At 43.1% G+C, this 14,806-nt stretch overlaps 1 protein-coding gene across 1 annotated transcript; it reads left to right on the top strand.

Annotated features, from left to right (window-relative positions):
- The first annotated feature begins 370 nt into the window (after window positions 1–370).
- LOC120027283 (protein S100-A1-like) lies at window positions 371–2,184 on the top strand. Its single transcript, XM_038972203.1, has 2 exons — window positions 371–529; window positions 2,047–2,184. Exons 1-2 carry the CDS (start codon window positions 386–388, stop codon window positions 2,182–2,184), a joined length of 282 nt encoding a protein of 93 aa, XP_038828131.1. The 5' UTR covers window positions 371–385.
- Window positions 2,185–14,806: the final 12,622 nt, after the last annotated feature.

The following is a 14,806-nucleotide window of genomic DNA, read 5'->3' as shown; positions in this document are numbered from 1 at the left end:
AAGGGCGTAGCGTAGAGAGAGAGATGAGGGTGAGGAGAGAGGGAACAGGGAAGGGCAGAGAGAAGGATGGAATCAAGGGGAGTGTCACAGGCCAGGTGCTGTTCTATATAAGCTCCTTCTCTTTCCACCCCCTCAGCACCTGACATATTCTCCTATTCTACACACAGGTAAGACCGACAGGAAACGGAATACATTCTTAGACTGAACCTTAAAAGATAATACAGTAACTGTTATCAATTTAACATGTCTATTCTTCATTTTGTAAGTGCTTACTTACATAGTCCTCTTCATTCCTGTAAAGAACATAAGGCATTCCACATGTAAACTACTTGCCTATTACTTTTAATAGTTTCTACCCCCAGGATCACCATCACCCTCAGACACCATGGCACAGCCCACACCTCTGGAAGCCTCCCTGGGAGCCCTCATCATGACATTCCACAAGCACGCTGGTAGTGGAGATGCCAAGACCCTCAACAAAAAAGAGCTAACCAACCTCATCAAGGCAGAGCTGCCCAACATCGCTGGGGTGAGTCATTGCAACACCTCGGGACAGTTTCCCGAACAGAGATTAAGCCTATAGTCCTGGACTAAAAAGCACTTTCAATGAAGAGTATCCATTGAGCTAGCTAGCAGATTGTAACGGGCTAATGTGATGCTCGCAGGCCTGAGCAATTCCAGTTCTCGGGGACCTGATTGGTGTCACACTTTTCTCCTATCCCTAGCAAACACACCTGATTTAAACAAATTGCCTTTTTAACTGAAGATCATGATTAGTTGATTATTGGAGTCAGGTGTGTTAGTTAGGGCAAAAAGTGTGACACCAATCAGGCCCCTGAGGACTGGAGTGCCCAGTCCTGCGAGAGGATAGGTACTGTTTGGCGTAGCACAGAGAATATTCAACCAACCTTAACTTGGCGATAGTATCTTCTTTCTCGATTCGGCCAAACATGTATCTTCAGAAATGTCAGTGTCCAGTTGCAGGTGGTCTGTTTCAATTTAGAAAATGCTCCGTTATTAAAGTAAATGTTTTGCTCCATGAAGTAATCCAACAATGTGTACGCCACCGTCTTGTCTTTTTTCAAATCTTCTCTCATTGATCGAGACACAAAGTGTTACGATGACACTCACCTGTCTCAATCAATGAGAGAAGATTTTAAAAAGAAAAGACGGTGGCGTACACATTGTTAGATTACTTCATGGAGCAAAACATTATAATATTTTCTAAATTCCAACAAACCAGCTGGACTCTGACAGTTTGGCCGAATTGAGTTAAGGTTGGTCGAAAATTATCTTTGCTACGCCAAACAGTACCTATCCAGCAACGGCTAATGGAATATCACATTGGCCCGTTGCGATCTGCTAGCTACCACTGAGCATACTTTTTATTTTTAAATCTAGGTCTAGGCTTAATCTGTATCTGGGAAACTGGCCCCTCATGAGATAGTAAATGCTATTCTAATGCCCCCTTTTATTGTTAAAGAGATACTTAAGGATTTTGGCAATTAAGCCCTTTATTTACTTCCCCAGTGTCAGATTAACTCATGGATATTATTTTTATGTCTCTGCTTCCAGTACGAAGGAAGTTGGAGGTAGTTTCACTAGCCAATTCTAACTAGCATCACCGCAATGACTAGAAGTCTATGGTATCTACTAGCTTGCTAGCAGTTCCGTTAAACTGTACGCAGAGACATAGAAATTGTGCCATCTAACTGGGTTTTAGATAAAGGGCTTCAATGCCAAAATCCTGACGTATCCCTTTAAGTGTGTTGTGATTTGAATAAAAACTATTTAATGCTCTGTTTGATTGAACTTTGACTGATTCTATATTGCATGGAGTCTCAGCCATTCAGTGTGAATGACAATTAAATACAGAAATGTTAAGGTATTGTCTTACTTTACTTGTGATCCGACTACATGAAAAATCTGTCGATGTGCCCTTGAGCAAGGCACTTAACCCTAATTGCTCCTTTAAGTTGCTCTGGATAAGCACGTCTGCTAAATGACTAAAATGTAAATGATCCTATATTACATTGGCATGAGCAGAAGGGTGGTCCTAAAGTGGATGACCTGATGACGATGCTGGACCAGGATGCTGACGGCTCCGTGGACTTCAAGGAGTACATTACCCTGATTGGATCCCTTGCCTACGCATGCAACTGTGCCCTGGTGAAGAGTATGTGATTGGATGTAAAGACCTGCCTGCTTCCATCTGCTTTGTACGGTGTATTACATTACATGCCACAATAATAAATGCCTGTTTAATTTTAATTTGGTGGTTCGGGTGTTTACTTTGTGACTTTTTTGTGTGAGTAAGGTTTTTGTTTGTAGAAAAATGTATTTCACATAGTTGCACTGGTTATACTGGTAGATGACTGAGACTGTTTACAATAAAAGTATAGCCTACAGAGGCAGGATCTTAATTTGATCACCCTGTTGCTGGAGAATTTTCCTGCAATGCAGGTTTTGTAGGATCTTAATTTGATCACCCTGTTGCTGCAATGCAGGAAATGTTTAACTTGTAGTGTATTTGAGGCTATACTATATTTGAGGCTTCTGAAGTTTAATTTCCATTTTGAAATTTCAGACTCGCTTTTCCCTTACGAAATCCACATAATTCACATTTCCTCTTACTGCAGGATTATTTTCCTGCTGTAGCAAACTGGCTCAAATTAAGATCCTACATCTGTAGCCCTAGCTAAATGTGTGGCTTTCTGATATTAAGTCAAAATCAGATATACAGGTTTCACATTTTCAGGAAAACATGCACATTATTTTCTGATATTGAGTAACTAACTAGCCAACAAGTTTGTCAAGTAGGCTTGTTGAAAAAGTGCTCTTATTTGTGCAAGCAGGTTGGGAAGGACTGACAGCCAGGGGATTGGGTAAATACCTCCCTCCCGGTGTCAATGCACACACACACACACACACACACACAGAGCTAAGGGTTGCATAACTCTACAATAAAAAGGCAAAAAGTATGTTTAGCTTTCAAAAACATATTGTATCACTGTGCCTTTCCTCTTTCTACAGATATAATTTAGCCATACTGTGTATAAGAATATGCATATATGAATTGTTTGTAAATTGTACCATATTTGTTGTCTCTTGGTGTCTTTTCAATATATATTATTTATTACTTATTTTATTTTTGAATTTAATGTAATTGTTGTCTATAACTGTTCTGTACTTTGTCATGTATTTGTACATTTTATGTGGACCCAAGGAAGAGAAGCTGCAGCATGTGCAGTAGCTAATAGGGATCCTAATAAACTAAACAATAATGAGACTGGTCCTCAAATACACCCACATGGATTCTCTTGTCAGAAAGTAGGACCCCAAGAATGCTGCTAAACCGAGCAATTGAGATATAAACAGGCTATAGTTTAGACCTATGCATTTACTGTGTTGTGCATGCCTGGTAATCAAATCAAATGTGAAATCAAATCGTATTTGTCACATGCGCTGAATACAACAGGTGTAGATCTTACAGTGAAATGTTTACTTACAAGCCCTTAACCAACAATGCAGTTTTAAGAAAACACCCCAAAAATAAAAAGTAAGAGATAATAACAAATAATTAAAGAGCAGCAGTAAATAACAATAGCGGGGCTATATACAGGGGGTACTAGTACAGAGTCAATTGCGGTGGGAATTGAGGTAATACGTACATGTAGGTGACTATGCATTGATAATAGAGTAGCAGCAGCGTAGAAGAGGGTGGTCGGTGGGGGGGGCAATGCAAATAGTCCGGGTTGCCATTTGATTAGCTGTTCAGGAGTCTTATGGCTTGGGGGTAGAAGCTGTTTAGTAGAAGCCTCTTGGACCTAGACTTGACGCCCCGGTACCGCTTGCCGTGCGGTAGCAGAGAGAACAGTCTATAACTAGGGTGGCTGGAGTCTTTGACAATTTTTAGGGCCTTCCTCTGACACCGCCTGGTATAGAGGTCCAGGATGGCAAGAAGCTTGGCCCCGGTGATGTACTGGGCCGGATGCGCTACCCTCTGTAGTGCCTTGCGGTCGGAGGCCGAGCAGTTGCCATACCAGGCAGGGATGCAACCTGTCAGGATGCTCTCGATGGTACAGCGGTAAAACCTTTTGAGGATCTGAGGACCCATGCAAATCTTTTCAGTCTCCTGAAGGGGAATAGGTTTTGTCGTGCCCTCTTCATGACTGTCTTCGTGTGCTTGGACCATGTTAGTTTGTTGGTGATGTGGACGCCAACGAACCTGTTTTGATCAAGTTGATGGACAGGTTGTTGTCCATGTACCACACGGTCAGGTCTCTGACCTTCTCCCTATAGGCTGTCTCATCATTGTTGGTGATCAAGCTTACCACTGTTGTGTCATCAACAAACTTAACGATGGTGTTGGAGTCGTGCCTGGCCATACAGTCATGAGTGAACAGGGAGTACAGGAGGGGACTGAGCACGCACCCCTGGGGAGCTCCAGTGTTGAGGATCAGCGTGGTAGATGTGTTGCTACCTACCCTTACCACCTGGGGGCGGCCCGTCAGGAAGTCCAGGATCCAGTTGCAGAGGGAGGTGTTTAGTCCTAGGGTTCTTAGCTTAGTGATAAGCTTTGAGGGCACTATGGTGTTGAACGCTGAGCTATAGTCAATGAATAGCATTCTCACATAAGTGTTCCTTTTGTCCAAGTGTGAAAGGGCAGTGTGGAGTGCAATAGAGATTGCATTATCTGTGGATCTGTTGGTGCGGTATGCAAATTGGAGTGGGTCTAGGGTTTCTGGGATAATGGTGTTGATGTGAGCCATGACTAGCCTTTCAAAACATTTCATGGCTGCAGACGTGAGTGCTACGGGTCGGTAGTCATTTAGGCAGGTTACCTTGTTTTTCTTGGGCACAGGGACTATGGTGGGCTGCTTGAAACATGTTGGTGTTACAGACTCAGACAGGGAGAGGTTAAAATGTCAGTGAAGACACTTGCCAGATGGTCAGCGCATGCTCGGAGTACACATCCTGGTTATCCGTCTGTCCCTGAGGCCTTGTGAATGTTGACCTGTTTAAAGGTCTTACTCATATCGGCTGCGGAGAGCTTGATCACACAGTCGTCCGGAACAGCTGATGCTCTCATGCATGTTTCAGTATTACTTGCAGGACGGAAGGCAAAGGCAGATTAGCCACTCGTCGCCTGATCCTTATAAGGCACCCTGATCTTTTTCAGAAAAATCTCAGTTTCCTTCTCCAGCAAATGACAGGGATCTGGGCCTGGTCGGTAGTAAATCCCTCCCATCCGACTCACTGAAGAAAAACTCTTTGTCTAATCTGAGGTGAGTAATCGCAGTTCTGATGTCCGGAAGCTCTTTTCCGTCATCAGAGATGGTAGCAGCAACATTATGTACAAAACAAGTTACGAACAATATGAAAAAACAAACAAAATAGCATGGTTAGTTAAGAGCCGATAAGATGCAGCCATACCCTCCGGCGCCATCATGTGCTTACCAATATGCTGTGGTAAAACAGCAGGATACAGGATCAAAATAGTCTGTAGTAAACCAAGGTCACTTATTCTCTAGCTTGACCGTCGCTGGACCCGGGTTCGAGTCCCGGTCGGAGCTACCCCCGAATTCACTACATTGGTGTCAGAAGTGGGATGGCGCCCGTGAGGCCATTGGAGAGGCATGTACACATGAGTGAATTGGTATAGAGAAGCATGGGGACACGCCGTCCCGAAGGAAGGGGGTAATTTGGCAACATTAATCCAACACCTATCAAGAGATTTGTACCTCTTGGTGTAACGATTAAGATGTTTGCTTGACAGTCACTGGGCCCATTGGGGCTAACCCCCATATTCGCTACACTATATTGGTCTATTACAAACAGCAACCAACTAGCCTGAGTGACAATATATTTGTACTAACATGTCAATTCCATGTCACTCATTGCAAAGCCAAATTTGACAGTGCTTATCATACAAATATTATAGACCTACAGTATAGAGCCCCACAGTGGAGGTGTCATAATACCCTAAAAAAAAAGCCTACACAAAACACAGCTCTTATTTTAAGTGTTTCTAAAACCCCCTATGGGAAAAAGTCATGGGAAAAAATGATTGGGACCATTTCCTTGTTTGACCACTAGGTTGTATGGGTATTATGAGTCAAACTGTGGGTATAGGCTAGTAGGACTGTGTGTTTGCAGGAGCCATTTTTGCCTACTTGTGTGGTTGTTGTGTTGTCTATAGTTTGTCTTTTGTATATTCCATTTTGTACACTAGAGAGCATGGGTCACTGGTCACATGCACTATATATAGAAAAGTATGTGGACAACAACTTCAAATGAGTTAATTCGGCTATTTCAGCCACATCAGTTGCTGACAGGTGTATAAAAACGAGCACACAGCCATCAATCTCCATAGACAAACATTGGGAGTAGACTGGCCTTAGTGAAGAGCCCAGCGACTTTCAACGTGGCACCGCTATAAACTCAGAAAAAAAGAAAAGACTCTCACTGTCAACTGTGTTTATTTTCAGCAAACTTAACATGTGTAAATATTTGTATGAACATAACAAGATTCAACAACTGAGACATAAACTTAGACATAGACATGTGACTAACAGAAATTGAATAATGTGTCCCTGAACAAAAGGGGGGGTCAAAATCAAAAGTAACAGTCAGTATCTGGTGTGGCCACCAGCTGCATTAAGTACTGCAGTGCATCTCCTCCTCATGGACTGCACCAGATTTGCCAGTTCTTGCCGTGAGATGTTACCCCACGCTCTCCACCAAGGCACCTGCACGTTCCCGGACATTTCTGGGGGGAATGGCCCTAGCCCTCACCTTCCGATCCAACAGGTCCCAGACGTGCTCAATGGGATTGAGATCCGGGCTCTTCGCTGGCCATGGCAGAACACTGACAATCCTGTCTTGCAGGAAATCAAGCACAGAACAAGCAGTATGGCTGGTGGCATTGTCATGCTGGAAGGTCATGTCAGCATGAGCCTGCAGGAAGGGTACCACATGAGAGAGGAGGATGTCTTCTCTGTAACGCACAGCGTTGAGATTGCCTGCAATGACAACAAGCTCAGTCCGATGATGCTGTGACACACCGCCCCAGACCATGACGGTCCCTCCACCTCCAAATCGATCCCGCTCTAAAGTACTGTCCTCAGTGTAACGCTCATTCCTTCGACGATAAACGCGAATCCGACCATCACCCTGGTGAGACAAAAAGTAAAGAGCACTTTTGCCAGTCCTGTCTGGTCCAGCGACGGTGGTTTTGTGCCCATATGCGACGTTGTTTCCGGTGATGTCTGGTGAAGACCTGCCTTATAACAGGCCTACAAGCCCTCAGTCCAGCCTCTCTAACCCTATTGTGGACAGTCTGAGCACTGATGGAGGGATTGTGCGTTCCTGGTGGAACTCGAGCAGTTGTTGTTGCCATCCTGTACCTGTCCCGCAGGTGTGATGTTTGGATGTACCGATCCTCTGCAGGTGTTGTTACACATGGTCTGCCACTGCGAGGATGATCAGTTGTCCATCCTGTCTCCCTGTAGCGCTGTCTTAGGCGTCTCACAGTATGGACAGGGCAATAAATTGCAGCATGCCTAAGGCACGTTCACGCAGATGAGCAGGGACCTTGGGCATCTTTCTTTGGGTGTTTTTTTTCAGAGTCAGTAGAAAGGCCTCTTTAGTGTTTTCATAACTGTGACCTTAATTGCCGTCGTTCAGCTGTTAGTGTTAGTGTCTTAACTACTGTTCCACAGGTGCATGTTCATCAATTGTTTATGGTTCATTGAACAAGCACGGGAAACAGTGTTTAAACCCTTTACAATGAAGTTATTTGGATTTTTATGAATTATCTTTGAAAGACAGGGTCCTGAAAAAACGAAGTTTCTTTTTTTGCTGAGTTTAGGATGCCACCTTTCCAACAAGTCAGTTCATCAAATTTCTGCCCTGTTAGAGCTGCCCCGGTCAACTGTAAGGGCTGTAATTGTGAAGTGGAAATGTCTAGAAGCAACAGCGGCTAAGCCGCGAAGTGGTAGCCCACACAAGCTCACAGAATGGGACTGCAGAGTGCTGAAGGGTGTAGCGCGTAAAAATGGTCTGTCCTCGGCTGCAACACTCACTACTGAGTTCCAAACTGCCTTTGGAAGCAACATCAGTACAAGAACTGTTTGTCAGGAGCTTAATGAAATGGGTTTCCATGCACACAAGCCTAAGATCACCATGCGAAATGCCAAGTGTCAGTTGGAGTGGTGTAAAGCTCGCCGCTATTGGACTCTGGAGCAGTGGAAATGCGTTCTCTGGAGTGATGAATCACGCTTCACCATATGGCAGTCCGATGCACGAATCTGGGTTTGGCGGATGCCAGAACGTTACCTGGCCCAATGCATAGTGCCAACTGTAAAGTTTGGTGGAGGAGGAATAATGGTCTGGGGCTGTTTTTCATGGTTCGGGCTAGGTGAGTGAAGGGAAATCTTAACGCTACAGCATACAATTACATTCTAGACGCTACAGTGCTTCCAACTTTGTGGCAACAGTTTGGGGAAGGCCCTTTCCTGTTTTAGCATGACAATGCCCCCGTGCACAAAACGAAGTCCATACAGAAATGGTTTGTTGAGATCGGTGTAGAAGAACTTGACCTGCCTGCACAGAGCCCTGACCTCAACCCCATCGAACACCTTTGGGATGAATTGGACCGCCGACTGCAAGCCAAGCCTAATAAAATAAAATAAAATAATATTGGTCACATACACATGTTTAGCAGATGTTATTGCGGCTGTAGAATTAATTATCACGTTTTAGGGAAGACCCAGATGAAGACAGTGTAGAAGTAACAAACGTGTATTACTAGAACAGGGGGCAGGCAAGATGACAGGTCAAGGGCAGGCAGAGGTCGGTAATCCAGATTAGAGTCCAAAAGATAGAGAACGGCAGGTAGTCTCAGGGTCAGGGTCTAAACCGGGAAGAATGGTCAAAACCGGGAAAACTAGAAAACAGGAACTAGAAACAGACAGGAGCAAGAGAAAAAACGCGGGTAGGCTTGATGATCAAAACAAACTGGCAACAGACAAACAGAGAACACAGGTATAAATACACTGGGGATAAAGGGGAAGATGGGCGACACCTGGAGGGGGGTGGAGACAAGCACAACACAGGTGAAACAGATCAGGGTTTGACAGAAATGCTTGTGCTTCTATCTCAAACAGTGCAGTAATATCTAACAAGTAATATCTAATAATTACACAACATATACCCAATACACACAAATCTAAGTAAAGGAATGGAATTAAGAATATATAAATATATGGATTTGGCTTTGTCAGATTTCAAAAAGGTTTTACGGCGAAAGCATACCATGCGATTATCTGAGGACAGCGCCCCGCTTACAAAAGCATACAAACATTTTACAACCAAGTAAAGGAATTACAAAAGTCAGAAATAGCTATAAAATGAATCACTTACCTTTGAAGATCTTCATTTGGTTGCACTCACAAGAGTTCCAGCTAAACAATAAATGTTTGTTTTGTTCGATAGTCCCTCTTTATATCCCAAAAACTCTGTTTTGTTGGCGCGTTTTGTTCAGTAATCCACTGGCTCAAAGGCGGTCAAAACATGCAGTCGAATACATCCTAATAGTACAGGTAAAGTCTGTCGAAACATGTCAAACGATGTTTATAATTAATCCTCAGGTTGTCAACTGTCTAAATAATCGATAATATTTCAACTGGCCAATAGCTTATTCAATAGAAAGGAAAAACAACAAAGGGCACGCAGTCGGTCACGCGCGCAAACCAGCTCTGCATTCTTCCTCAGTCCACTGACAAAAAGGGTCTTATTCTTCTTCATTTTTCAGAAAACAAGCCTGAAACAATGTATAAAGACTGTTGACATCTAGTGGAAGCCATAGGAACTGCAATCTGGGTCCTAACCCATTAGATACTCTATAGGCATTCAATTGAAAATACCCACATCAAAAAAATCCCACTTCCTGGATGGATTTTCCTCAGGTTTTCGCCTGCCATATCAGTTCTGTTATACTGATGATGCGTTATCTGTTATCCGGTGATGCGTTGTGCAGACCTCACTACCCTCTGGAGAGCCTTACGGTTATGGGCGGAGCAGTTGCAGTACCAGGCGGTGATACAGCCCGACAGGATGCTCTCGATTGTGCATCTGTAAAAGTTTGTGAGTGTTTTTGGTGACAAGCCGAATTTCTTCAGCCTCCTGAGCCTTCTTCACCACGCTGTCTATGTGGTTGGACCATTTCAGTTTGTCCGTGATGTGTACGCCGAGGAACTTAAAACTTTCTACCCTCTCCACTACTATCCCATCGATGTGGATATGGGGGTGCTCCCTCGGCTGTTTCCTGAAGTCCACGATCATCTCCTTTGTTTTGTTGACGTTGAGTGTGAGGTTATTTTCCTGACGACACCACACTCCGAGGGCCCTCACCTCCTCCCTGTAGGCCGTCTCGTCGTTGTTGGTAATCAAGCCTACCACTGTAGTGTCGTTTGCAAACTTGATGATTGAGTTGGAGGTGTGCATGGCCACGCAGTCGTGGGTGAACAGGGAGTACAGGAGAGGGCTGAGAATTAACCTTTGTTTGGCCCCAGTGATGAGGATCAGCGAGGTGGAGATGTTGTTACCTACCCTCACCACCAGGACCCAGTTGCACAGGGCGGGGTCGAGACCCAGGGCTTGATGACGAGTTTGTAGGGTACTATGGTGTTAAATGCTGAGCTGTAGTTGATGAACAACATTCTCACATAGGTATTCCTTTTGTCCAGATGGGTTAGGGCACAAGCATTTCACTACACCCGCAATAACATCTGCTAATAGTGTGTATGTGACCAATACAATTTGATTTGATTTGACATAGCACACAATTGTGCAACATTTTTGGGGGCCATTTTGGCCAGTGAGCACTATTTTCAAAACTACTGGCTGAAATTATACAAAAGCTCAGTAGCATCACTGTAGCCCTTTCCTGCAGCCAAATGGCTAGTGGCTTCATGGGTGCAATGTTATTAATATTTTGCATAATTTCCTAATTAATAAACTTTTATAACACTTTTTTTAAACAGCTGAAAATCTGGTGTTTCTATGGCAAACGGTTTTGGTATATAAAGTGTAATATTGTGATGCAAACTCAAAATTGAATACATTTCAACTCTATATCTGACATGGTACAGGTGACTTCTTTTTTTAAGACTCTGTATGACCCTGCTTTAGCCCACTGCAGTAAAAGCTTTTAAATGTGTCATGATTTTAATAAAGAATACAATTGAAAAAAAGTTTTATTGAACTTTGACTGATTCTATATTGCATGGTGTCTCAGCCTTTCAGTGCGAATAAAAATTAAATACAGAAATCCTAATGTATTGTGTCTTCCTAGTGATCTTATATCCCATGCCCACATTCTCTTGACATGAGCAGAAGGGTGTTTGACTGTATTGGTTGTATGTTGTGTGGAGTGTCAGTCATTAAGTGTGAATGACAACAAAATACAGAGATCCTAATGTTTTGTCTTCCTTGTGGTCCTATATTATATTGACATAAGCAGAATGATGACAATGCTGGACCAGGACACTAATGGTTCTGTGGACTTCAAGGAGTACATCACCCTGATTGGATCCCTTTCTACAGTGTATTACATTACACTAGTGCATCCTGCTCTTCTGAGCGGTAAATAATTTGAAATTAATAATTTGATTCATTGCAATTCCCCCCTCCTGTAAATCAAATATGTATCTGTTCAGATTTTTGGTATCTGGATAGGCTACCAATGTTATCATCTCTGGAGGAATGTAAAAAAAATCCCATATTTCCCTTTGGATCATGGCACTTGCTTTCATGACCATTACTTAAGTCAGCAAGATGTGCGAAATGGCCGCTTGCTGCCTCGTGTGTCACTGACTTGGTGGAGTGTGTTTTGATAGGCCTACCATGAACCCATGTTATCCATATCTATTAAAAAACGCATTCTACAATAGAAATAGAGTTAGGCCTACTATTGTGATGCATGATTGCAATGCAATTCCCCCATCCTGCAAATCAAAATGTGTCTGGATATACTGGTAATATTCTCAACTCCAGTGCATTAAAAAAAAACTCCCATTGGCCTATTTCCTGTTGGATCATGGCGCATGCTTTCTCTTTAAAATTCTATGTTTTGATAGGCCTACCATGAACCCATGTTATCTATATCTATTAAAAAAACAGTAGTCCTGTAGGCTAGGGCTGGCCCAGCATGTCTGATGCGCAGGACGCACATCCAAACTAGGAGTGGGATGTACATTTCACCTCTCCAAGGTGGGCTGACTAATCTACCAGCTCACGTTTGTTGCCTATGTTTAGACCTAGTGCTTGTTTGACTCATTATGTACAGTACCTTGCTTTATTTAACAGCATTATTTGAAAAGCTTTGAGGGTTAGTTTAAGAGTTGGGGAAAACAGGGCAGTGAGCCATGAGATCTGCATTTGAAAATGTTATGCACAGGGAATAGGGTGCTATAAGCGCAGCAGCACTGTTGATAGTATACCTTGGATTGCTGCATGTTGCATATTAATATTACTAATGTGATGCATAATTGCATTGGTAATTTGGAATGTCCAGTCAATGCGCAATTGATTCTACAGAATCATAATTGGGCTACAAGTGCTTACATAATTTATATTGTGACAGCATGGTATCCCAGGGATACCGGACATTCCAAAACACAAAAACCAGGAAAATAAATTAAAAATACAAAACACAAGAGGACGTGCTTCCTTTAAGCCTAAAATTAAGAAAATCAGCGCCAAATCAACCGCAGTTGAGAGGCTTACGGTATTATAATATACTGTAGATTCTACATTAATAAATGGCTGTTTAATTTTCATTTGTTTGTGTTTTCTTTGTGAATAGGTTTTGTGGATTAAGGAATTTATAAGGAATGAAAGGTTTTGTGAATAAAATATGTACTAGCTAGTAGGCTAATTAATATGTAATAACATCATGCTGTGAAACCATTTCCTTGTAGGCTACTATAAGGGTAGTTGAGATCAAATTGTTGCACTGGTAGTACCTACTAGTAGATTAATAAAGCTGTTTCCTATAAAAGTATAGCCTAGCCCTAGCTAGAGGTGTGGCGTTCTGACATTCAGTCAAAATCAGCCAAATCATGGTATCTGTCCCATTATGTCGTCTGTGAGCACACAAGCAGCGCCATTTACACAGATACAACGTTGTGATCTCTATGGGACAACGGGAAAGAATAAGGTAGTGGATAGACTCTCTTTTCTTAGGATTATCAGTGAAATTAAGGAATAATAAAATATGAGTTACTATGTATAGCTTTGTAAGACTATAAATGACCAACCACCCAGTTTTGGAGTAGTTAGAAGGTATACTCCGCTGCTTTTGGTTTGGCCCCTAAAACCCTCACAAACTTTTACAGATGCACAACTGTGAACATCCTGTCGGCTGTATCACCGCCTGGTATGGTGATACCGCAGGGCTCTCCAGAGGGTGGTGCGGTCTGCCCAACGCATCACCGGGGGCAAACTACTTGCCCTTCAGGACACCTACAGCACCCGGTGTCACAGGAAGACCAAAAAGATCATCAAGGATATCAAACAACGTAAGCCACAGCCTGTTCACCCTGCTATCATCCAGAATGCGAGATCAGTACAGGTTCATCAAAGCTGGGACAGAAACAGCTTCTATCTCAAGGCCATCAGACTGTTTAATAGCCATCACTAGCCAGCTTCCACCCGGTTACGCAACCCTGCACCTTAGAGGCTGCTGCCCTGTATACATAGACTTGGCCACTTTAATAATGGAACACTAGTCACTTTAATAAGGTTTACATACTGCTTTACTCATCTCATATGTATATACTCTATTCTTTTCTACTGTATTTTAGTCAATGCCACTCCGACATTGCTCGATCTAATATTTATATATTTCTTAATTCCATTATTTTACTTTTAGAATTGTGTGTATTGTTGTGAATTGTTAGATTCTACTGCACTGTTGGAGCTAGGAAACCTCGCAGTATCCCTTTAATTAATAGGAAGTCCCACCCAGTTGACTACTTCAAAATGGTGAAAGTCCTCAATGGCGCTGCATGCTCTCGGTAGCCGATGTGAGCAAGACCTTTAAACAGGTCAACATTCACAAAGCCGCGGGGCCAGATGGATTAACAGGACGTGTACTCAAGGCATGCGCGGACCAACTGGCAAGTGTCTTCACTGACATTTTCAACCTCTCCCTGACTGAGTCTGTAACACCTACATGTTTCAAGCATACCACCATAGTCCCTGTGCCCAAGGAAGCGAAGGTGACCTGCCTAAATGATTACCGGCCCGTAGCACTCACGTCGGTAGCCATGAAATGCTCAGAGGCAGCTGTTTATTGTTGTCTCTGATTGGGGATGATATTTAGGCAGCCATTTCTTCTTTGTGTTTCGTGGGATCTTGTCTATGTTTAGTTGCCTGTGAGCATTATTTATAGCTTCACGTTTCGTTTGTTCATTTTGTTGTTTTGTTCTTTGAAGTTTTCATTTCCAATATTAAAGGATGGAAACATACCACGCTGCATCTTGGTCCACTCCTTGTAACGATCGTGACACCCATTAACATCAATGAGGCTGTAGTGGAGCGGGTCGAGAGTTTCAAGTTCCTTGGAGTCACCAACGAACTACATCACCAACGAACTATCATGGTCCAAACATACCAAGACAGTTGTGCCCTCTTTTCAGTCTCCCCCTCAGGAGACAAAAGATTTGGCATGGTTCCCCAGATCCTCAAAAAATTCTACAGCTGCACCATCGAGAGCATCCTGACCAGTTGCATCACC

Source organism: Salvelinus namaycush, chromosome 32, assembly GCF_016432855.1.
Source record: "Salvelinus namaycush isolate Seneca chromosome 32, SaNama_1.0, whole genome shotgun sequence".
Lineage (NCBI taxonomy): Eukaryota > Metazoa > Chordata > Actinopteri > Salmoniformes > Salmonidae > Salvelinus > Salvelinus namaycush.
The sequence above is the reverse complement of the archived record's forward strand: the minus strand, read 5'-3'. Positions and strand labels throughout refer to the sequence as shown.